Source organism: Talpa europaea (genome assembly GCF_964194135.1).
Source record: "Talpa europaea genome assembly, chromosome: 6".
Taxonomy (NCBI): domain Eukaryota; kingdom Metazoa; phylum Chordata; class Mammalia; order Eulipotyphla; family Talpidae; genus Talpa; species Talpa europaea.
The window spans coordinates 28,800,558-28,825,084 of record NC_140072.1 but is presented as its reverse complement, the minus strand read 5'-3'; the positions used below and the strand labels follow the sequence as shown (position 1 = coordinate 28,825,084).

Below are 24,527 nucleotides of genomic sequence, written 5' to 3'. Positions count from 1 at the left end.
CTACTTAATCACAATATATATCCAAGAAATCTGACATGGATGCCATATTGCCTCATCTTAATGAATCTTGTTAAATTGTCCCAACAGTCCTTCACCGTTTTGCCAAGTTCACCCTAATTCCGGATCCAATCAAGGGTTGTCTGCTGCCATTTGATTATCCTTTCTCTTTAAGTGCTATTTAACAGAGATTCTGCTCATTTCTTTCTTGCTTCCACAACACTGACATTTTAAAAGAGTTCAGTCCCAGTCTGAATTTACCTTTTCCTTCTCGTTTATAATTAGGTTAAACATTTTTGTTAGGAACACTACACAGCTAAGTGATTTTGTGTCCTTTCTTCTGCATCATGATGGGAAGCATTTAATGTCATCTGTCCCCTTATTAGTGATAAGTAACTTTGACCAACTGGCTAAAGTAGTTATTTTTGAAAGGCACTATGAGGTTAGAGTCAATATACACAGGATGACAAGCAAAGTCTTTCAGCTTAACATATGTAACCACTATGCTGTGCTAAAAAACACACATTCACTCCATGCTAAGGGCAACACCACAATGCCAAGCCATGCTGCCCCTTTCGTTGTAAGACAGTGATCTCAAACAGAGGCTCTAGAATGGAATGCAAAAATCTATGAAATGGCACATGTAACTCAAAAAAGTTTGCCTCATGCAGAATTTCTATTTGCTTTTCAATGGATTTATTTCCACCACTTAGTGTCTATAGATAACACAAAATATTAGTGCCTGTAGCCCTTTTTGCTTCCTTTCCTTGTTTAAACTATAGTATAAGTTTTGTACTTTTCTGCATACCTGTGCTCTTTAGGGTATTCCCATTCCTTAGCCACACCAGCTTATCTTTCTATGCACAAGAGTAATTTCCAGTTATTGTTCTATCACAATATAGCATGCATTATATTATAGGTAGTCTCAGGTAAATATTCATTATGTATAATGGCATTAAAAACAGTCTTCAAGCATCCTGATATTTTTTCTATTACCAAAACCCAGGTAATATTCAAAACATTTAGTGTACTGGTTCTATTAAATTTACCTGAAGAAATATTCACAATTTCTTTAACAATGGCATTCTGGGCTTCCTCATACTCAGATTTATTTTTGGTATACTCTTCATTGAGAGAAGTCAATTTACTGCAAATCAAGATAATGATATTATTAAAAATACTAAAACATCTACTGGTGGTAATACATATTACATAAAATTATCAGACCATATACCATATAAAGCATCAAAACAATAATTAAAATGGAAATATCAGCCAAGTCAGTCCAATCTTTTTTGTATATAACTAATCAATGAGTGATTGATAATGATTTAAAATACCCCTGGGCCTCCCCTGGTGGCGCAGCGGTTGAGCACTGGGCTGCGAGGCTGCCTGCAGCCTCTACAGCACCAGTTCGTTTTCGGCCGCTGGTGAGGTCCCATAAAAAAAAAAATAAAATAAAATACCCCTAAAGTTCTGTCTCATCATTTAGCCAAAATATATGTATTTCTTGAATCAGGGATATAGTGTGCTAGATAAATAACTATTAAATTTGGCAACAAAGACAGACTTAAGAATCTAGCATTATTAGCTATCTAAAGCTTGGGAACTGGAGTTCGAGCTTCTTCACCCAAAAATGAGAAGTACAAATTAAACAGACTGCTTTCATTACTGAAGCGTTTAAACAACTAGAATATGTCTGCATGTAACAAACACTCAAATACTTCTTAAATAAATTGATGGAATGGGATTGCACATATAAACAAAAGCTAGTGAGACTGGGAATACGAGGAGGGTGGAAGTAAGACTGCCGTAAGTTCTACTCCAGTATAGAAGGAGAAAGGGTAACTGATAGGACCCCACCACCACCCCGGTCACAGATTTATTTTTAAATCTTTTTTTTTTTTTTTAATCTATGAATAATCAGTCTCAGGAACTTTCTGGTACCAGTGAAGGAAAAGACAGAAAATGCTGATGATATTTTTGTCAACAAGGAACATGATTTTTTAAAAGTTGTAATTTATGAGGGTCCTCAACAAGGCTAGTACACATCCCCCAAACTAATCTTTATATCCAACCAACATAAGGAAAGGACACTTCAGACAATGAAAAGATAGTTTAACAAGTGGTATTAGGATACCTGACTAGCCTCTTCTAAGAAAATAGTTTCAACCTTACCCTGTACCTTACATAAATTAACAATAAATATGGTAAAACTCCTTACCATACAACATTTACATTTCACCAGAGAATTTACTTCCACGGAACTATTTAAGGTTTATCAACATAACATAGGCTTACAAACCTGTTGGTAAATTTAACACCATTCTTCTGGATATCTACTGTACTGAAGTTTTTATTGTTACGAAGGACTTTTTCTTCCTTGCAGGTTACACGAAAGTAATATCCAAACTGTGCACTAGAATCAAGTTTAATCTGTTTACCAGGATCCAAGCCTTCATGGTAAGGAAAAAAGAAAAAGTAACATATGCAGATAGTTTACAATGTAAATATTTTAAAACGGTAAAATCTAAATACTAAAAAAAACATTTTTATTATATGACAGCCTACTGGAAATTATTATTAACTAGCTGGGAAAGATAGTATTTCAATTATATTTATACTTCACTCAAAAACAACATAAGATATTGATAAAACCTTAAACTCCCTTATTTTATGTAAACTTCAAGTGGAAGCACCTTCTGGGTAAACCAATCCGAGGCTGCAAAGTGCCAATGGTGGGTAGCACAGGGGTTCTTGCCCCTGACGCGTTTTACGAAAGCGTTCTTCAGTTAACCAGAGCATTTCTCCAGAAATAATACAGAATATAATTAAAGTGAACAAATATACTTCCCAAACAAAAACTTAACTATGACAGTGCAACTCTCAGAAAACAAGACATATATTTCCTGTTAACTATAGGAAACTCACAAAGCAAGCAATGACTGACTCGCTAGGCTTCATGCAGCACCCAAGACTTTGGGGGTTTTTAAAGTCTCTTTTTCATAATCCCATTTATCAATATGATTTTTTTAAAAGATTTATTTATTTATGCATACAAGAGCTGCGGTGCAGGCCAGAGGTGCGGGATGGTGGTGGTGGTGAGAGGCTTCACCAGAGACAGAGTGGGGAACAGAAAGGCAGATTGACTGAAATACACTGCTGAGGGGAGCAGCAGGCAAGACAGGAGAGGTCTGCTGCACCATGTGGGTCAGCTCCCTGGCGGGGATTGAATTCATGCCACAGTGGCTGCCAATAGTTTCATAGTGCTGAGAATTAACCCCTGCACCACCAGGAAGGCCCCTCAATATGATCTTTAAACCACAAACCAGGAGCACGGACACCAACTGTTAGTAGTAGCAAACAACTAAAGACAGGTCTCACTTGATCAGGGAGGAAAGGGACTGTAAAGATCCACTCAGAAATAAAACCAGATTTTGAATAAAGGAATCTTTCAAAACCTTCAAAGGGAAAAAGACAATTTCACAATGGAAGACTGCATCAATCAGTTATCAAAGTCTCAATCTATCTCATGAGTATGTGATGCAGTTTGCTACTCATGTGTTTCAATATAGTATTAACAAGCAGCAGCTTCCCTACACATGAGAAACAAAGGTATTTATAGGATAAATACTGCATTTATTTAACACTAGCATATTCAGAATTTCATGAGGTTTACAACTTAATTTAAAATGAAGTTCATGCCCTCAAAGAGTTCTGAGGACAAGGTATGCAAGGCTAAGGACCAAAGCACTAAATCCAACCTGTTAGTTTTACAAATGACTATACTGACAATCAGAAAAATTAAATTATCTATAGAAGTTTTACAAAGCTGAAACTAGAGCTTCAATTTCCCAATTCCAAGCCTAATGCTTCTTGTACTACCCTTATACTTTGTACTATCATTACACTTTTCAGTTTGGTTTCAATGATGTCCACATGGTTTCTTTATAAAGCAAAGTAATTTAAAATGGAACTGAATTTTAACTGCAAAACACAGGAATCTGTAGATACATTAACTTTCTACTAAGTCAATAATCAGTAAGAAAACATTAATTTTAACTCTGTATAGCTAAACTCTTCAAACCTCAATTAATATCCTTAGCTACAAAATAATGGTAGATTTCGATATCCTTTAAAACAAAGCTTCTTAACCAAGGATCTAGTCCATATATGCACCCTCCATGGAAAGTATTGACAATGCTTTTGGTACATGTAGGTATGGGTTTATTTCTGGGAAGAGGATCTGTAACTTTTATCAGTTTCCAAAAATTTAATTAGTACTTCTCCAAGGGGTCCTCTAGTTCAAACAGAAGATTCACTCACTCATTCAAATACATATGTGAAATGCTTAGAAGAAAGGTTTAAAAATTCAAAACAAAACAGTGTGAAGAGTATTAGACTAATTAGGGAATTCATAATCTATCATGGAAGGCAGACTTTTTTTTTAAAGCTGATATTAATGAAGTGTTCAGAAACCTCATAGCCAAATTAATGAACCATTCCTAGGAGAGTTAGGATTACAAGAGGAAGCGACATTTTAAAATGTCTTATTTAAATGCATGTAAAAGCCATCATGATTTGTTTGGCAGAAGTAGGGTCATCTAGGGGCTGGAAAAGTTATTAAGAGATGAGTCTGGAAAGGGGAGGTTAGACTTAGAATATAAAGAATGCTGTATGTCATCTTTAAGTATTTGTAATTTTATTCTGTAAAGAAAGGGGCTGGCACAAAGATGACTTCTAGAAAAGTAATTCTGCTATACACACACACACACACAGAATTATTGACCTTGACTTCCGATGGGGTTACACTCCAATAAACCCATCATAAGTTGAAAATATCTAAGAGTAAAAATGCATGTACCTACCCTAGGTCCATAAAGGACCTAGCTTCATTTAGCCACCTTAAATGTGATCAGACCATGTACATTATCCTACAATCAGGCAAAACCATCTAATATATAATAAACTTTTGACTATCTCACATAGCCCATTGAATACCCCATGCCATAGAGTATTGGTTGTTCACCCTCAGGGTAACACCCCATGGCTGACGCATCACTGCTACTGCCCAAGATCATGACAGAATATTGCACAGCATATCACTAGCCTGGGAAACAACTTATTCAAGCCTCCAAGTAGAAGGTCTACTGGGTGCATATTGGTTTTGCACCATCATAAAGTTGAAAACCCTTAAGTAGGGGACTGCATGTTTTCAAACCTCCAATGACCCATTCTTACCTAGATCTCTAGCTGCACTAACTAATGTTGACTGCATCTTCTTTTCCAAGTCATCCATTAGTTCTCTTAATTCACTCAGATTAGGATCAAACGAAGGTTTTACAAGGAATTCATGGTTTTCCACCTACAGACAGAACAAAGAGTAGTTAAAATTTATAAACGATGGGTAAAGATGTCATTATGAAGCAAGTATGTTCTTTTGTTAACTTAAATTTAATATTTTGGTTAAGTGATTTGCTATCCTTAAGTTACTCAGTCAGAACTGCAGGGAATTTCATTTACCAGAGAGATAAAGTTCCATTCACTAGGAGCTTAGAGTTCTAGAGGTACAAAAATTACTCATATAATCACTATCCATTCTATTGGAACACACTGCTTTCATATACCAAAAGTACTGTCACAAAGAATAAGAATTAAGAAAAAAGAGTCAGCCAAAAAAAAAAAAAAAAAAAAGACATTCAAATAACTTTCTCAATTTTAAACAAGATAATAAGATTTATATAAAAAAATAACATTTAATTTCTTAATAAGCCCATTTTATGAAAGACCAAGAGATTCACAAAAATACTTTTGCAAAATCTGAAACTTCAGTATAAAAGCTAACATTTTCTTCTGTAAGGACATTTTGTTCACATGCATCAAGGTCAAGTTAAAATGGACAAGTTGAAAAAAAAAAAACACCACCACCACCAATCACAGATGAGAAAATTAGTAAACTAACATATAGGAAAATGCTAAAGCGCTGTAACAGAAGACAGGAAATCAATCTACGTAAATAACGTAAAGCAAAACAACACAGAAATGAAAAAAAAAATCTCTGCAGATTTATCTATTATAGCAAAATCCAGAAATAAAACATCTTAATATTTACACAATAGTATATCAACAGATTAGAGTATTATACAGCTATCTAACTAGATAATGAAGATTATCTAGAAACCAAGAGGGGAGGAGAGAAGGGATGGAAATGGAAACAATTTCCAATGGTCCTTGATTTAACCAATCATGACTGTGGAGGAGGCTCCATAAAAATCCAAACTTAAACAGCACCACACAAAACTGATTGAGGTAACCACTAACCAATTCTTTCATTTAAGAAAATTCTAGTATTATAACCAAACACTATAAAGAATAAACCGTCACAGGGCCTCCCCGGTGGCACAGCGGTTGAGCGCTGGGATGCGAAGCTGCCCTCAGCCTCTGCAGCGCTGGTTCAATCCCTGGCTGCTCCCCGGCCACCAGAGGAGGGTCCCGCATGGCGCGCAGACCTCTCCTGCCGCCCGCTGCTCCCCTCAGCAGTGTACTTCGGTCCTTCTGCCTGCTCTGCTCCCTGCTCTGGCTCTGGTGAATTCTCTCACCCTCCCGAGCTTCTGACTGTACCCAGTGCTTGTATAAATAAATAAATAAATCTTTAAAAAAAAAAAAAGAATAAACCATCACAGCCTTCTCACTACATAAGGTGCTTTGTCACAAAGTACCCTGAGTTTTGTCACAATATTCCCTGTTCTGGTTTGAGTATTCCCAGGTTTTTAGAATGTGTATACAATACATTTAATAACTACTACCTTGGTGATTCGTTGGTTTCATTTCAACCATTACTGACCTTCTGATTTAAAAATTGTAGGACACCCAGCTCTGTCATATGAATTGTTGAATGTGAGTGGGAATACCCCCTCTAGACTGGAGATTTGGTCTTAGCACCTCAAAAGACCACTTCCCACTCATGAGAATGGCTATTAAAACAAGCAAAATCGGGCCTCCCCAGTGGCGCAGTGGTTGAATGCTGGGTTGTGAAGCTGTCTGCAGCCTCTGCAGCGCCGGTTCGATCCCCGGCCACCGGGTGAGGGTCCCACATGGCACGCAGACCTCTCCTGCTGCCCGCTGCTCCCCTCAGCAGTGTATTTCATCAGTCTGTCTGTTCAGCTCCCCGCTCTGTCTCTGGTGAATTCTCTCACCCTCCCACACTTCTGACTGTACCCAGTGCTTGCATAAATAAATAACTAAATCTTTAAAAATAAATAAATAAAACAAGCAAAATCAAAAAATAAGTATTTGCAACAATGTAGAGAAACTGGAAGCCTCAATATATTGCTGGTGGGAATGTTAAATGATGCAGCCACTTTGTAAAAGTTTAGTGATTACTCAAAAAGTTAAATACAAAATCACCCAATGAGCCAGCAAGTCTACTCCTAGGTATACCACTCAAATAAAAATGAAAACAGGAGTTCAAGTACTCCTACATGACTATTCATAGGAATACAATTCATAATAGCCGTAAGGCAGAAACAACCTAAATTTGATCAAAAATTAAACAAAAGGAAATAGGGCAGTGGGGTGCCTGCTAAAGGGGGTGGGTATGAAGAGGGATGTTCAGGCCGAGTAAACTAACTCCATCTGGGTTCTGACATCCACCTAATGGAACTTTTTAACTCTGAACGAGTATACTCACTGAGTCTCTCTGCCATCCACCTGCATGGCCATAATGGTGGGCAATTTGAATGTCCTGACTTGATGCTCTCACCAACAATGAAAAGAGAAGCAAACGCCAGGAGCTTATTAGGCTGTGCTCCAAAGTCATCACCTGGTTTCTAACTGTGATGATGAAAGATAGTTACACTGGTAAATTTGAAATTAGGATCATAGAACTGGGAAAATTTGCAGTGAACTTCACAGGCAAGTTAAACAAGTGTGAAATGATCAGCCCCTGATTTGAGGTGCAACTCAAAGATCCAGAAAAATGGCAGAATCATCATCTCCTGTCCTAACAGTTTGGTTTCAGCTGTACTGACCACCTCAGCTAGACCTGATTTTGAAGAAGGAAGATAAAATGCAAGCGGGAAAAATCCTTAATATTTTTAAAGGGGGGATGTTGTAGATATGTGCAAATACTATTCCTCAGTGAACTAAATAAATCAATCAATCACTGACTGGCTAGAACTGGTTTCCCACTATAATAGGCCTTTCTCAGAACTTTGCAAAGAACATTTCCCCCTCTCATTGAGTAAAAACCAATGAATTTAAGAAATGTGATCTATAACCAATCAGTCTTTGCAATTCTATACTTCTCCCTTCTCCCCCATTTTTCCCCTTAAAATCCCCTTAAACAAAACCCCCAAATTAGAAACAATTTGGACTGATACCTGAGTTTGTGGTTCCCCAACTTGAAAGACAACATTGAAATGATGTAGATTCTAAATTAATCTTTAGAAGCAATTTCAACCAAAACATTAAGACAATATTATCTATGTTATTTAGAAATAATACTATTTTTTTGGAGTGTTGGGACCTGACTTTTTAGCAAGGCTGCAGTGGTAGCTACTCCCTACCCTCAAGATAGAAGAAAAAGACCCAGTAAATAAATCTGGTACACCCTCAAAGTTTAACAAAGCCGTAATTACAATACTCAATATCAAGATTTGTTAGAGAATAAATTCAAAAACCAGATATTATCAAACATGAAATAATTCAAATACTATAAAACCCTCCCCAAAATTTCTTTTGAAAAACAAAAAAATCCCCCAAAAACCCATAATACCTGAAAAATGAAACCAGCCAAATAAAACTGTAATTAAACCATTTAAACCCAGGAACGAGGCAGCCATGGTTACAAAACCGACTGAGCACTGAATCCATTTACATATAAACATTGTAGGAGAGAAAAACTTGCCACCCCAAAATGGTACAGGGATTATTTTAGGATAAATATTTTTAAAGAAACAGCAAACTCAGGAAGTTTTTATTTCGTCCTTAAATGCTTAAAAGAATTTAGATAGAGGGCTGGGGCAGCAAGAAAGCCACTGCCAGAGACTCCCAGAAGCAACTATAAAGTGTATGAGCTATAGTAATGGGGGGAGAAAGGGGGATTCGCAGGACATTTCTGTGTTCCTTTGTCCCTTCCAAGGTATGGCAAATACTTGTTTACCAAACATTTGCTCTTTCCATCCTCCTGTGAATTATCTTCCTGTCATCTGAAGTCCCAGGCCCCTTCCCTCCTCTACTTACTTCTCCCTAGCTCAGTTTCCTACCTTTGTGGCTACTTTATGGAGGAAATTAATTTTTTTTTTCCCTGTTAATCTGTCTTTATTATCGGGAATGTCTCAATCAAGAACCTAGAAAGATAGAAGGAATCTTACTTTCTTCCCCTACAACATGAACATTAAGCAACCCTGGAAATTGGGATTAAGGCTATATAGACACTTTGTATATATTTTAGACCTAGATAATATGAAAATATAGCTATGAAAAACTAAGAGGTATGAGGAAAGGTAGAAACACATAAAGTGTTCAACTTTCAAGGCAAGGAATTTAATGTCCAAAATTAAATCACTCAAAGAAATATCGAATCTCTTCATACTTTTTCTAATTTAGTTTCTTAAACAACTCTTATTTCCCACCTCTCATGGTGAAAAATAATTCATTTGAAGTCCAACAATTCCTTCCATAATTTTGTTACACTAAAATAACATTAAGTTGAAATCCCTTTAAGATGAACATCAACAGTAAGAGCCGATCCATGCATCTGTCTACATATAACCATAAAAAGACTATTCACAATCTGTCTCTCCAGAGGGACACTACTCCTACCTAGCATTTTGAGTGGGACAATACTTTGTTGTAACGGACTAAAACACAAAATTTCAACACCTATCCACAAAACCTTCCATACTACCCACACTTGAGAACAGACTAAAATGTTAATGAGGATTATTTCTGGGTGGTAGATGTAGTGGATATTATTAACTTTCATTTCTCTACCTTTTTGCATTGTTTACATTCTTTATATAGGTAGGTACCAGCTGTAAAACAACAGTATTTTGTTGTTGTTTTAGAAGATTACGTAAGAAAAATGTCAACATGTTTTAAGAGTTAATTCTAGGTAGGAGAATATGACTACTTCCCACTCTATTTTTTTTGCCTCCAAGAAGAAAAATTTTTAAGCATTTATACACTAACTATGTAACTTAAATATACTCATGTAAATGCTGTTGTATCAAAGATTGTAAGAGAAACATCTCGTAACCAGTGGGTTAAGGCTCAAAGGCAACTGGATGCCAAAAAGTGGGGCTTTCCAGACTCCACCCTGATTTCCTGAACAGGGGCTGCTAGGAACTAGGGGCAGATTGGAGCTGCCATGGGAACGTTTAAAAAGAGCACAAGAGGACAGCTCTGTTTTGGCTGGTTTCCAATTGGACCCTAGCCTCTGCTCAGCAGATACTATACACGGACAGGACAGGTGGTGTCCGGCCACAGTAAGTTTTCTTCTCCTCTTTCCTAGCTCTCTCTTTCCTTGCTGCATATGTAAATAAATCCCTTTTCTTATTATCCATGTAACTAACTTTGGGTCTTTCCCCATATTCCTAAACACTGGTGAGGATTCACAAACGAAATCATCCCCTTTTCCCTTGGGCTCATACAATTGTGGCTTAAAAAAAAAAAAAGATTTAATTTTTTTCTGTCTCACAATCTTCACTAAAAATGTATCTAGAGTTACTGTTTTTTCCAATGGTTGATGAAATAGCAAAAACAAGTGTATGTAAAAATTAATATTCAAAGACATTCAAATCTCACTCAAAGACAAAAATGGTTCAAATACAGTACCAAAAGGTTAAAAAAATTCAGACAGCTCATCCAATATTATGGCAGTTTTGATCTACATTTACTTAGAAAATCTTTCTATAAGATTTACAGAAAGCAGTCACAAAAACACCTGAAGCATTATATACAAAGCCAGTGGGTGGGTGGGCTGGAGAGACCAACGCAACTACTTGTGTAAATGACTGCTCCTTTCATCACATGAATTCCTAAGGGCATAGCTAGAAAACATGAGCTAAACTTTCAGAATTCATACATGAAACAATTGATATCCTCTTGAGGTTCTCTCAAAGTGGCTGAGTCATGTAATTTAAATGCTTAATTTCATTAGAAACATCTACAATGACAATGAAGAGTTGAATTCACCTTATAACCCGAGACAAGTTTAAAGGTGTGTAATGAGAGTAACTCCCTAGAGAATCAAGTGCAGATTTTAACAAAGACTCTGATTTATCTAAAAGACAGTATTATACTGTTAATCGAAAAATAAAGTTTCAAGAATAGTTAGACAAAGCGTTTATAAGAATACTAATGCAGGGAAGCAGCCCACCAGATTCCACTCTATGAGAACTGTTCTGATAAACTTTGGAATTTAGTTTATACAGCCAGAAACCGTGAGTCATGGACACCAAGAACATAACTGTCCCAGACAGATTCTTCTAATTCTATAGGCTCTAAAATGTCCAGATCCATAGATACGCTGATGCTAGAGGAAGGCAATGCAGGACCCAACTTCCTTTCCTCAGAAGAATGCAAAGGCTGGATGCTCACTGCTCAATCCCTTTTTTTATCTGAAAGACAGAATTACACCTTTAGATTTCTGCATACAAGATGGAGCTTTTGAAGCTCAGTTTTGCCTTCCAGACCAGGGGGTGTCCCCAGAAAATTTTACATTATGCTTACAAACCTATAAATAAGGAAAACCTATTATTACAGGGCAATATGTTAGTAGATACTGGTAGTTAACATAAGTCATTCTCCTTCCCAATAGTGTTTTTGTATATCTCCCACCATGGATAGTCCATCCCTGGTTACTAATACCAAGGTATTCTATTTCCATGGCTACCACTGTTTAAATGATCCAAAGAAGGCAAACTGCAGGGCTCTTTACTTGGAATATAGCAGTAGCTACAGATAGGTAGCCACCCTAGGACCAAAGGAGGAAGAATCTTAGATAGAAATCAAAAATCACAAAAGGTAGAAAAGATCAAGGATTTAGGTGCTTTGAATAACCTCACTGTGATACTGCATCAAGCAAGTTTGAATAAAGTCTACCCTATCCAATTTTCAAGCTCAGGATTTAAAGTGTACTGAGTTTTAGTTTACTTGGAAAACAAAGTTCTAACTGATATTAAGATTAACCTCAAAGAGTCTACTCACAAAAGGGAACCCATAACTCACATCTTAAGGCACAGTACTTAGCACTGAAGGATCCAGAATATGCCACTGTGGCACAAAAAATTATTTTGAGATGAAAGCATTTAAGAATAGACATTTCTGAACCCTCATCTCTCTAAATTTAAGCAGAGCCTCCTGAAAGAACACAAGTGTCACAAATCCCTTGTTAGGAAGTCAAAATGAGTGTATCTCCCATCTGGTCTCCAAAGGGCTCATTTATCTTGCCTAAAAGTCATCTGTTTCCTCGCGGGTGCCTTTCTCCACCTCCCCTTCCTCTATTAAGATAATTTATAAGCCCCAAATTCGAACACCCTGAAGGAACTTTATGCCTGAGCCTATGAGATCTCAGGTGTTGATGACAACACCCAGCATGCCATGAACCTGACTTTCTGAACAGGGGCCACTGGGAAACAAGGGCAGAGTTAAAGAGCCTTATATCTGAATGACATAGCTGCTCTTGCTTTTTTGGCTGAATTGCATCCTTGTACTGCTGGAAGGAAACAGAGGAGAGAAATGCAGGCAAGGGGTACTAGGAGAGCCTCGTGGGCGAGACGCTTAGGGAGGCTGTTCCTGGTCTTGTGCAGAGACAATGGCAGCAGTTATGTGGTATATATTGAATTTTGAGCCTCTCCTTCTGCCCTGGCTCTCTGGGATGTGTCTAATCCCTTTCTTGTAGTTCCCTGCCAGAAGGTACCTTAGACCTCTGTCAAGTTTTTGGGCCAAGCCTGTTTGGGCATTTGCCCATAAAAGGATGGATGATTTTTGGAGTTTTATTGGGAAACTTATTTGAACTCTTTCCTTCTCTCTAGGCACACCAATTCTATTAAAAATCTTTCACACTAAGAGCATGATTTCTTTCTCTTTGTGTGCATGGATGGCCAGGTCCCTTTTAGAGCGTGCACCCCTTAACAGTTTGGGGTCGCTGGGTACCCCTTAGTCATTTACTAACAGCTCTAACAGCATGTGTTGACATTTATAAATAGAAAAGCTTCAAATAAAAAAAGACAACTTTAAAATTTATGTTCTCACATTGTGAATATTACTGATGCTGTGGCCCATCCAACATTAACAGAACAGTCGAGCATGGTTAACTATGTTGCTTGCTACAAGTAATAGAGCTCTGATGTGAGCATATAGCCCACATGTGCAGAAGTAACTGACCTTAAATCAGCTTCCCTAACCAAGAGACCACTAACACAGAACCAGAAAGACCAGAAATAGGGAATACCTACGCCACATTAAAGAAGAGAGGGATCTATTCACCAGGAAAGATCTGGTTTTTTGAAAAGCACTTGTCTCAGTATGGGCTGATTTGTAACTGTCCAGTGAACTCCAGTCAAGTCCACATTCCTTTGTCACTAGCTATCCCTTAGTCAAATTTTAACTCCTTTGTTCTCAACCCCACACCCACGAAATCAATATAAACCCTGTCCGGTTTCTTAGGCAGGGAGAATGAATTTGAGCTTGGCTTCTGTCTCTTTGCTAATGGACTTGCAATATAAACCCTTTTCTTCTCTCAAAATGCTGGTGTCCTGTCACTGGCTTTTATGCAGTCAGGCATCAAGCCCAGTGGCTATGTTATCATCATTTTGAGAAGTGACCCACAAACACACTAAATGAAAACAATAAACAGGAGGCCATTCAGTCACTAATGGTACATCATTTGTGATGGAATGTTTTGGCATGTTTGCTGTCAAACAGATACAGATCCCAAGGGCTTGAACAGTGCATTCAAAACTATTACATAAAATGAAGGGAGGGAGGGAAAGCCATAATATAATGTACAAGTATCCAAGATTTTATGATTCTACTGCCTTTTGTAATTATCTGGTAGCACTTAATACCCTGTGCATAATGAAAATAAACTGCTTATTACAGTTTTTACTGTCCAAAAGTGGAAGGGGGGGGGGAGGAGGGAAGATCTAAGATAAGGATTTCTGCATCTGCTCAATGTGTAAATTTGACAGCCCATTTAGAAAGACAGCTGAGCTGTAGGGGGTTCTTTAATAGAGAGGATCTGTACATTGATAAGAAGGACTACATATGTTAAGAAACTCAAACACTCTCAATTATGCAAGCTAATTTTTAGCAAGGTATTCCAAGAGTGCAGTGTTCCAGGCAGGCAGACTATAAATTATTGTGGGGGAGGGGAGGAAATAACTCTCATTCTCTTTGAGCTATGATTACACTAATTTATTAAGCAAATAGTTCTCACTGTGGGGTCCCCAGACAAACAGGATCATCAGTGTACGTAGGTCTCCCCAAAAATGGTCAGAAAGACTTTTTCTAAGATGTCCAAAGCAGGCTTTCTCCACTACATATCACCTTGGTATGCAGAAGTCAAGGTCTCATGTGACTTAGGAAAAACTGTTAGCATAACCTTAAAGGATGCATATTACCTAGACTTAAGGTCATCTGCAGATTGGAGTAACTTATTTTAAGGCTGGGCAAACACCTAGATATTGTCATATGAGATCTCCTCTCTTCTTGAGGTCCCAGTTCCCTCTTCCATCCTTTACCTCAGTATTTAAACCTTCAGTTTGTCCCATTTACTTTAGTATTTATAACTATACAGATCCAGCCATATATAATTAAAGTGGGTCTTTTTATCCTACTAGTCTGTCTAATGTTAATTTGTTTGCTCATTCAGCTTGAAAAGAATTCAGAAACTGTAGAAATACAAATTCACCAGTCCTACCTCAGACCTAAAGAATCTAATTCTGGGAATGGAGCCCAGGAAACTGTTCTGACAAGCCCACCAGATGAATGTTTTTGGTTGCTTAACAAACAAGTAAATGGAAAAAATTGTGCAATCAATAATAAAATATTATCAGGAAAGAGAAGCAATATACCTACCTCTATAGACAGACAGAGTAAATGGATTTTAACATCATTAAGCCTGTTAATGATCTAGTAAAAACAAATCAACATCACACAGGACAAATGTTAACTCAAATCCAGTTTTTAAGAATCCAAAGACCCTAACAACTATTAAACCAAATGATTAACTTGGTCTGAGTAAAATGAGTGCATAATCCCTGCATAATCATTTTTACCAGGAAATTTAGTACAGAAAAATTTCAACATCTCTAAACCCACATAATTTAAAATCACTACATCTGACAGCCCAATCATACAGAATTCTATAACAAACTTTTAATACAAAGCAAACCTTTACAATTTCATAAATTTTGTTCTCAAATCCATTTTCATAAGGATATTTTCAACATCATATCTATAAATTATTAAAGACCAAAGGAAATAGATCACTTAAACCCTATATATTCTTCTCAACTTACACAAAATTAAAGCCAAACAATATTTAAAGTTAACATTTTAGTAAGATTAAACAACTACTTGAGAGATATCTGTATATACTATAACCTTCCCTTAAAGACCTTCCATATGTGATAAATAACCAAAAAGAACTATCCTCTCTTACTTTCTACATTCACCTTTATCCTTTTCCCTTTTTCAGTGACTATGATTTTCCTTCTCTCTTGGAATTAAACAAAACAAAATTCAATTTGCATGTGCAATCTTTTATGTATGAGTTTTTTGTTAACCAGGCCAGTCATTTATTTCCCGTTAAGCTTCTTAATTTTCATCCATTGAAACAACTACTATTCAAAAAACCAAAAACTACTTTTTACTTATGTTATCAATATATCCGATGTCTCAAAGGTGTCCTGCCAAAGTGCACAAACATTAAAAAGAGAAATCTTAAAAGTTTTCTGATGTGCCTTTGCTTTAAAAAAATATTCTGCTGCTTGAATTAAAAATTATGTATTGCATACCTGTTCCATATCTAAAGTTGTTTCAATCATCTCCTGGAACTTGGAGAAATCAGAACGAAGATCAATAAAAGGAGTCACAAAAATTGCCAACAACAATGCCTGGTGTTTTCCTAAAAGAAAACAGAAAGAAAAATATATGAAAAGATCCTCCTATTTAAAATAAGTGACTACAGATCATAAACATTTCATTGAGATAAGATGCAAATTTTGAACCAAAGATCAGGTCTCCAAAGTTGCTATTCAAATGTATTTAGTACTTCATTTTATAGAAAGGGAATAATCTGAAATTCAAAATTCCCTGTGAAAGGGAATAATCTGGCTTTCAAAATTCCGTACTAATAAAAGTGTCTTCTCCACCGGTCAATAATCACCTCTGTATGTACTGAAGATGCAGAAACATGACATTGATTATAACCAAATGAAATTGCATTTCTTTGCAGATTTTAATAACCCAATGTCAAAATCATTAAAATAACTCTAGCTTACCTTTCCCCCTAATTGCTATTAATAACACAATGCTCGCAGAGATTAAATTAAGTCAAGTACTGGGCCACCGTGGTGGCATAGAGCTTAAAGTCTCAGCGTTATCAAGCTATTGCCAGCCACTTAGGCATGAGTTCGATCCCTCACATGACACAGCAGACTTCTGTCTTCTCCTGGGTCACCTGCTGCTCCCTTCAGTAGTGTTTCTTAGTAGATCTGCCTGTTCTGTTTCCCACTCTGTCTCTGGTGAATCCTCTTAGCCCCCAGGACCTCTGGCCCACACTGAGTTTTTGTATACATAAATAAAAATAAATCTTAAAAAAAATCATCAAGCCAAGTACTCATACACCAGAACCTAACTTGATGTTATTTAAGAGGATATGCTGGGGGGCCTCCCCTGGTGGCCCAAGGGTTGAGAACTGGGCTGCGAAGCTGCCCACAGCCTCTGCAGCACCGGTTCAATCCCTGGCCACCGGCAAGGGTCCCACATGGCAGTGTATTTCGTCAGTCTGCCTGTTCTGCTCCCTGTTCTGGCTCTTGTGAATTCTCTCACCCTCCCGCGCTTCTGACTGTACCTAGTGCTTGTATAAATAAATCTTAAAAAAAAAAAAAAAAAAAAGAGGATATGCTGGGGAATTGTGAGGAATAAGTGAAGAATGTCCAGTGTGAAAGGCATGAGTACAGACTTGGAGCCATTTTTCCTTGTCTAGTACAATGAAAATAACAACTACCCAGAAGATGAATAAATGATAACGCCACACAACATTCAGGACAGTACTTGAGGCTCAATAGAAGCTCAGCAACAGTTACCACGTTTTATTATTGTGATAACCCAAGGACTTTTTCCCCTGGTCTCCAATAAATTCCCTTGGAAAATTCAGCAAGTAATTATTAGCACACTAACTTTCACTTCAAAGCAACAGATTCCCCACCTTTTCCAGAAATATCAGTAGCTTTTGATTGAGAAAATGATGAAAAGCTACCATGAAGTCAGCAAAATTGTTAAAAGATTATTAATCACAACAGCATCTACACATATTTAGAAAATAGTACATATGTGTGAAACATTATTTAGACAGTCTATAAACAACACTTTGCCCACATAATGTCTGTTGTGCTACAAAGCCTGGTTCTTTATTCCAAATGAGCTCTTACACTATTGGTAAATAGGGGAATGATGGGAGGAAAACTCAAAGGTGGCATTGGTTCACCAATGTTATTTTCCCCCAATCCATTAATGTCTTGAAGCAAGCAAGGGCAAGCTTTCATACAATTAAAGAGGAAAGTTAGTAATATATGAAGACTTCAGAGTATCTGGTTTAGTACAATTATACTTTCTACTATGTTAACATATATGGAAAAGCTACATGTAGACCAATAGTACAAAATCATATGCTAGCGTTTTAAAACTCTAATTGAATTTATATCCTAGTTCAGATTTTTAACTTTGATGAAACTGACCTTTAATAGAAACAAAATGCCTTGGAAGGACATCTCAAAGGAGGACATAAGTCCCGGAGTTTAAGGCTACAAAGAGGCACTGAAGCTGGTGCTAGGTGCAAATGCAACGGTGATTTACATTGGCTGTTCTTATTAAAATTTGGTAATACTTTTCTTAAGAATCATTAAAAAATTTCACATAATTAACCCTATTTTTTCTATCAGTTCTGTTATATTTTGTAGCATAACTTTGAAGAAGGTAAACATGTTCTCTGGTACCTCAAACACATAGGCCCACCTTGGTGCAGTTCTTTCCAGAGCTTATAAAGCCCCTCCTGAGCTCATCTGCTCTACCCTAATAGCTTTCACTGGCACCTTGAATTATTTCTCTTACTTCAATTTGGACTGAGCTTCCATTACCTATTTTCAGCTGGGTTTTCTTTTTTCCCAATCAGTTACGGTTTAATTATGCTTTATTGCCATATAATTCACATGCCAAACAATTCTCTATTTTAAAGTTAATAATTCAAAAGTTTTTAATATATGTGCAGATTTCTGCAACTATTACTGCAATTTTGAACAATTATTGGTCTCAAAACAAACAAAGAATCCTGTACTACTAACAGTAACTTTCCACGTCCCTCCAACCTCCTGACCCCTCCCCACTCCAAACCTAGGCCACTTTCTGTATCTGCAGATTTGCATATTCTGAACATCTCCTAGAAATGATTAATGATATTGTGATTGCTTTCTTTGACTTAGCATGTTTTCAGGGTTCAATCACACTATTTGTGCATTACACTGATACTTCATTCCTTTTTTTTTTTTAAATAGAGGCATGTTTATTTATTTGTTTGTTTGTTTGTTTTGTTTATACATGCACTGGGTACAGTCAGAAGCGCGGGAGGGTGAGAGAATTCACCAGAGCCAGAGCGGGGAGCAGAGCAGGCAGAAGGACCGAAGCACACTGCTGAAAGGGAGCAGCGGGCGGCAGGAAAGGTCTGCGCGCCATGCGGGACCCTCCTCCGGTGGCCGGGGAGCAGCCGGGGATGGAACCAGCGCTGCAGAGGCTGCGGGCAGCTTCGCAACCCAGCGCTCAACCACTGCGCCACCGGGGAGGCCCCTTCATTCCTTTTTATTGACAGTAATATTGCAGTCTATGGGTGTACTACATTTTATTTACCCATTCATCAACTGATGGGCACAACTGGATTTTGATAAACTCCATTCTCCACCAGTTTCCACAGCCTAAAAGTCCTATAGGACCTCAACCCAAAGAACCAGGGTCTAAACCCAAGGACCACAGACCCTTGAATTCAGGATAACATATTAAAAATAGGAGTAAATTCCATCTCTATTTTCTCTAATCTCTACTTGGAACATAACATTTCCTTCCATTACAAATGTAGGTAATACATTACCAGTATCTGTATGTCCATGTTTATCAATCAAAATTCCAGATAGTTTTCAAAGTATTGTTTTTGGAAATAACTTGAAGTATCATTTAAACTATATATAGTTCAAAATTAAGAAGTTAGAACTTTATTCAGATCATGTTATTCAATGCATAAATAAAAACATCAGGAATTTGTCCTATATTTTGGTAAGCATATTTCAATATAACTGGTTTCTTTTGTAAGTATGTGTTTTGTTTTATGCATTTAAAAACACCATTCTGAGAAGGGGATCACTAGAAACTTTTATTAGAAAACGTTATTAGAAACTGAAAAGGGTTCAGAGTGTATACACACACACACACACACACACACACACACACACACACACACACACACAACTCAGATGGGGTCAGAGTATAAGAGGTCTTCCAGTCCTGGGAAGATTCTTCAGTCACAATGTCAACCAATATGGATGCTTATCTTTCTTCAGAAGATTAAGGTCAGTGATCTAAAATTTATCCCAAAAGCTAAAGAGGCATCACTTGTCCCCACTGAAGTGGTAGGTTTTGCATTAATTGTTGCTTATGGATTAGACAAATTGAAGAGCAGAGGAAATACTAAAATGTCTACTTGATCCACATGCATATAGCAGCCCAAGGTTTTACTGGGGGAGCAATGACTCTTGGTATCAGGAATTATGGTCAAACACTAAACCTTAGAAGAAATGCTGCCTTAGTCTTGGTAGTACTTTATTTTTTTTTTAAGATTTATTTATTTATGCATATAAGAACCGGGATATAGGCCAGATGTGAAGGAGGGGGAGAGGATTCACCAGAGACAGAGTGTGGAACAGAATAGGCAGACTGAAATACACTACTGAGGGGAGCAGCGGGCGAGGCAGGAGAGATTTGCTGTGCCATGTGGGTATCTCCAAGGCCGGCCGGGATCGAACCAGCACTACAGAGGCTGCAGACAGCTTCACAGCGCTGCACTCAACTGCCTGCACCACCAGAAAGGCCAAGTCTTGGTGGTACTTTAGTTAGACATCTTATATTGAGATTATGTTTGTGTTAAAAATAAATTATCTGGAAAAAAAAAAAAAAGTGGGGCAAAAAAAATCCCTCATGCCTCACCTCTCTGGCCTCATCTTCCAACTTCACCAGCCTTAGGCATTTGCCAATAGTTTGTCTCACTAATCTCTCCCCAGATCTTAACAGCTGGATCCTCATCATTCAAATGTCTTCCTAGTCTCTTTGAGAGGCCATCCTTGCCTACTGGACCTACTGAATCTCAGGTCGCCAGTCAAGTTACTCTACCATATCAACACATCCCCCTTTCTTTATTGTACTTATTACTACCTGAAATTTTAGTTCATTTGCCTATTGTCTGTCTCCCTCCATTCCAATATTGATGAGCCTCTGTAAGAACACAGATCTATCTATCATACCTACTCCTGTGCCTCCTAGAAAAATGCCTGGTGCAAAGTAGCAATTGATAACTATTTGATTGAATAACTTAGTAAGAAAGGGAGTAAGGGACCAATGAAACTATTAGTCACTGGTCATTAGTTTTGATACACACAACATTAACTTACCAAGGATTCCAAAGATCAGAGGGAGACAATTATTAGTTTCTTAAATTTGTAATCTCTAAGTAGTCAGGAAATAATCTTTGTAAGATCTCCAGATTGACAGTCCCTAAAGACTCATTTACCACTCCTTGAAAACTACTTTCAAGAATGTTTCTGAGCTCCTTATAAACTGTTACTATGTTTAGGTCAACAAATATTAAGTGTTTACATTTCTCTAACAACCTAAAGCTTAATTTAATCACTATTAAGCATTTATCATTGCTTACAATAAAAATTGTAACCAATTGAAAGCTGTAAGTCTATCAGGTGAAAATTATTCATTCAGATATATTTTAGGCCAGCTTCTAAATTTAAACCTTATGTGGTATTTCAACACAAATTCTGAGTCTTATTTTCTCCATCTTGCCAATGTTTGTATAGTATTGAAAGCAATACTATACAGTCTCCTGACAAAATGTACTTTGCTTTCCTAGCTCTTTTTATCCTGGCTCCACTGATTATTTATGGGTACAATTTTACACTTGTGTTAGTACCAATTTCATTAGATTACTTTCTCCATCTCACCCATCACTTCTTTTTTTTTTTTTTTCTTCTTATAGAGGCATGTTTTATTTATTTATTTGTTTGTTCGTTTGTTTTTGTTTATACATGCACTGGGTACAGTCAGAAGCGCGGGAGGGTGAGAGAATTCACCAGAGCAGGGAGCAGAGCAGGCAGAAGGACCGAAGTACACTGCTGAGGGGAGCAGCGGGCGGCAGGAGAGGTCTGCGCACCATGTGGGACCCTCCTCCGGTGGCCGGGGAGCAGCCGGGAATCGAACCGGCGCCGCAGAGGCCGCGGGCAGCCTCGCAACCCAGCGCTCAACCGCTGCGCCACCGGGGAGGCCCCTCACCCATCACTTCTTACAGTAATTTTCTCATCTTATCTTTTGGTAGCACATTATTTAAATGCCTTCATTACTCTTTGTTACTACTTAGATCATCACCTTCACAATCTTCACCTTCAAAGACAAAAGCTGTCGCATTACAATTAAGTTCTTGGGCCAGTAGTTTTATTAAACCTGTGTCTCTCCATTCAAATTACCCTGTACACCCATATACCATTAAACATTTCCAGTAAAATGAATTAATCACCATAATAAAAACCAAACAATCATTATTGTTGAGAATGCAAAGTTTTTCTTGTACACTTTACTATTAGACCTCTAAGTTAGTACAACCTTCCTGGAAAAGTAATTTGTCAGTATATAATAGCCATTAATATACAGACCAGAGGGGAAAAATCTAAAGGATAAAAGAAAAACTCAAAACAATTATTTTTCTTCTAGAATTAAACTGCTGACATTTTAAAATTATTTTCATTATTAAAAGAGAAAATCCACACAAATTCTTTTTTTTTGTTTGTTTGTTTTTTTTTTAAGATTTATTTATTTATTTATACAAGCACTGGGTACAGTCAGAAGCGCGGGAGGGTGAGAGAATTCACCAGAGCCAGAGCGGGGAGCAGAGCAGGCAGAAGGACCGAAGTACACTGCTGAGGGGAGCAGCGGGCGGCAGGAGAGGTCTGCGCGCCATGCGGGACCCTCCTCCAGTGGCCGGGGAGCAGCCGGGGATCGAACCCGCGCTGCAGAGGCTGCGGGCAGCTTTGTAACCCAGTGCTCAACCGCTGCGCCACCGGGGAGGCCCCACACAAATTCTAATTTCAGGAATTTACTAGCAAACAAAAATAAAAATGACAGAAGGGTGTACAACCCTTTGAAGTTTCTATATAGTAATTCCCTAGAACTTTAAAATAATAATAGATATCAGCTAAATATAAACTATAGTGACTAATTAAACAAAGGAACAGACAAAACTAAATTAAGACAAATCCAAGAAATCTGACTATAGAATTGAGGCTATTTAGAGTGGGAGGGTAGAAGGGGCCCAATTGGTTGGGGCTTATGCGTTACTGTGAAATGGTTAAGAGCTGTCTGAAATGGAGTGCAAAGTCATAATGCCAGATGTGTGTATGTATGTGTGTCTGTAGGTTGTGTGTGTTTCTACAGAGCTCAAAATTCAGCTGGGTGCAATTTTCTACATTCACCTCAGGTTTTCCAAGGACAAAATTGTACATAAGCACATTATGCTCAAACTGTCTCCTAAAATATCAACCACCTTGAAGAAATCTATATTTCAAAACAAGTGTTACATAGCAGAATTGACTGTATATAATTCTGCTTAAAGACTGAAACAATATACCAAAATATTGGTAATACTTATGTCTGGATTAGGATAATTGCATATGAAGAATTCACATTGCGTTTATAAGCTGATAAAGATGAAATTTAAAGAAAATATCTCCAAATTAAAAAATCCAACCAAATCCTAGGTTAAAGTTTTTAAAGTATTAAATTAGTAAAGCAAACTCCTTTCCAGAAATTCCAAATAAACTGCATTTAGTCTTAGCCCCCATCTAGAAGAAAATTAATCAAGATAAACAAATGTCATTATTTATTACTCACTTATGTTATTTAGGCTTAAAAGGCAATGGAAAACAAAACAAAAAAGACAATGGAGAGAAGCACAAGTTGCTATGGAAACCAAAGAAACCACTTATCTCTGTATAAACAAGGCCAAAGGCTTCATAGAAAGACAAACATTAGAGTTCAATCTGGAGATATTAGTAGGGGTTCATTACACAGAGGAGAAAGTAAAAGGGCAGTTAAGACTGGAAACGCATAAAGGACACAGCAGGTGTGGAGAGGAACCACTGCACCGAGACAGGGAAGTAACTGCTAAGACAAAGGAAGGAGACTTTTCCCTATAGATTATGGGAGGCAATTCATGTGTTCCAAGCTCCAGGGGAAGAAATGACATGATCAGATGTGCTAAGATTAATACCGGGTTCAATGAGGAGGATACACAGATCCAGGAAGGGAAAATAGGCATGTGGGGTATTTACTAAGTATATCTAAACAGAAGTGTATCTAAACAGAAACAGACGATTAACTGCATATGGGGAAAGGGGAAGATACCTCAGGTATGACAGACACGACAATAAAATTATCAATAAAACAATCTGAGAGAAGGTGTTTTAAACAATAAAGAAATTTGCACTAAATACAGAATACTATTATTTTTAGGTTTTGTTTTCAATGTTACATGCCTGGTTGTGTTTTTTTATTCTTATTATTTTAGGTTTTACCTCCACTTTTTTATTTTAAAGGATACAGGGAATAATGGGGGCCAAGTGTATTTTTCAAATAGCTTTTCTTACAGGAGATAGATATTTAGAGAAGAGGTTTTATCACTCAACGCAAATCTTTCTATACTATTGCTGCCCTCTGCTGTCTCTGACTGTGCTTTATTTTCAGGAATAACATTAGGATAACCCAGAATTAATCAAAAACATCAAAAGATGATAGGAGAACATACTCAAATTAATGCGATAACACCTAAGATATTTTTTTTAAAAACTTGTCACAATATACTTTTAAAGATAGTGCATTTGGTTTATTTCCTTCATAAATTATCCTCAGTTTTGGCTTTCTCCCTGAAATCAGTAGAGTAAGGAGCTATGCTGCACCCTGCAAAATGCCATTCTATTATT

General features: G+C 37.4%; 1 protein-coding gene across 2 annotated transcripts in view; it reads right to left on the bottom strand.

Annotated features, from left to right (window-relative positions):
* Nucleotides 1-24,527, bottom strand: part of MSH2 (mutS homolog 2) — a gene marked incomplete at its 3' end in the record, with an annotated part of 55,066 nt that overhangs the window by 7,864 nt on the left and 22,675 nt on the right. For both annotated transcript variants that reach the window (XM_084235754.1, XM_084235755.1), the window contains 4 exons: nucleotides 16,026-16,135; nucleotides 5,239-5,362; nucleotides 2,303-2,453; nucleotides 1,047-1,144 (listed from right to left, as the gene is read on the bottom strand). In XM_084235754.1, the coding sequence (XP_084091880.1) occupies nucleotides 1,047-1,144; nucleotides 2,303-2,453; nucleotides 5,239-5,362; nucleotides 16,026-16,135 (483 nt within the window). The remainder of the gene's footprint in view (nucleotides 1-1,046; nucleotides 1,145-2,302; nucleotides 2,454-5,238; nucleotides 5,363-16,025; nucleotides 16,136-24,527) is intronic.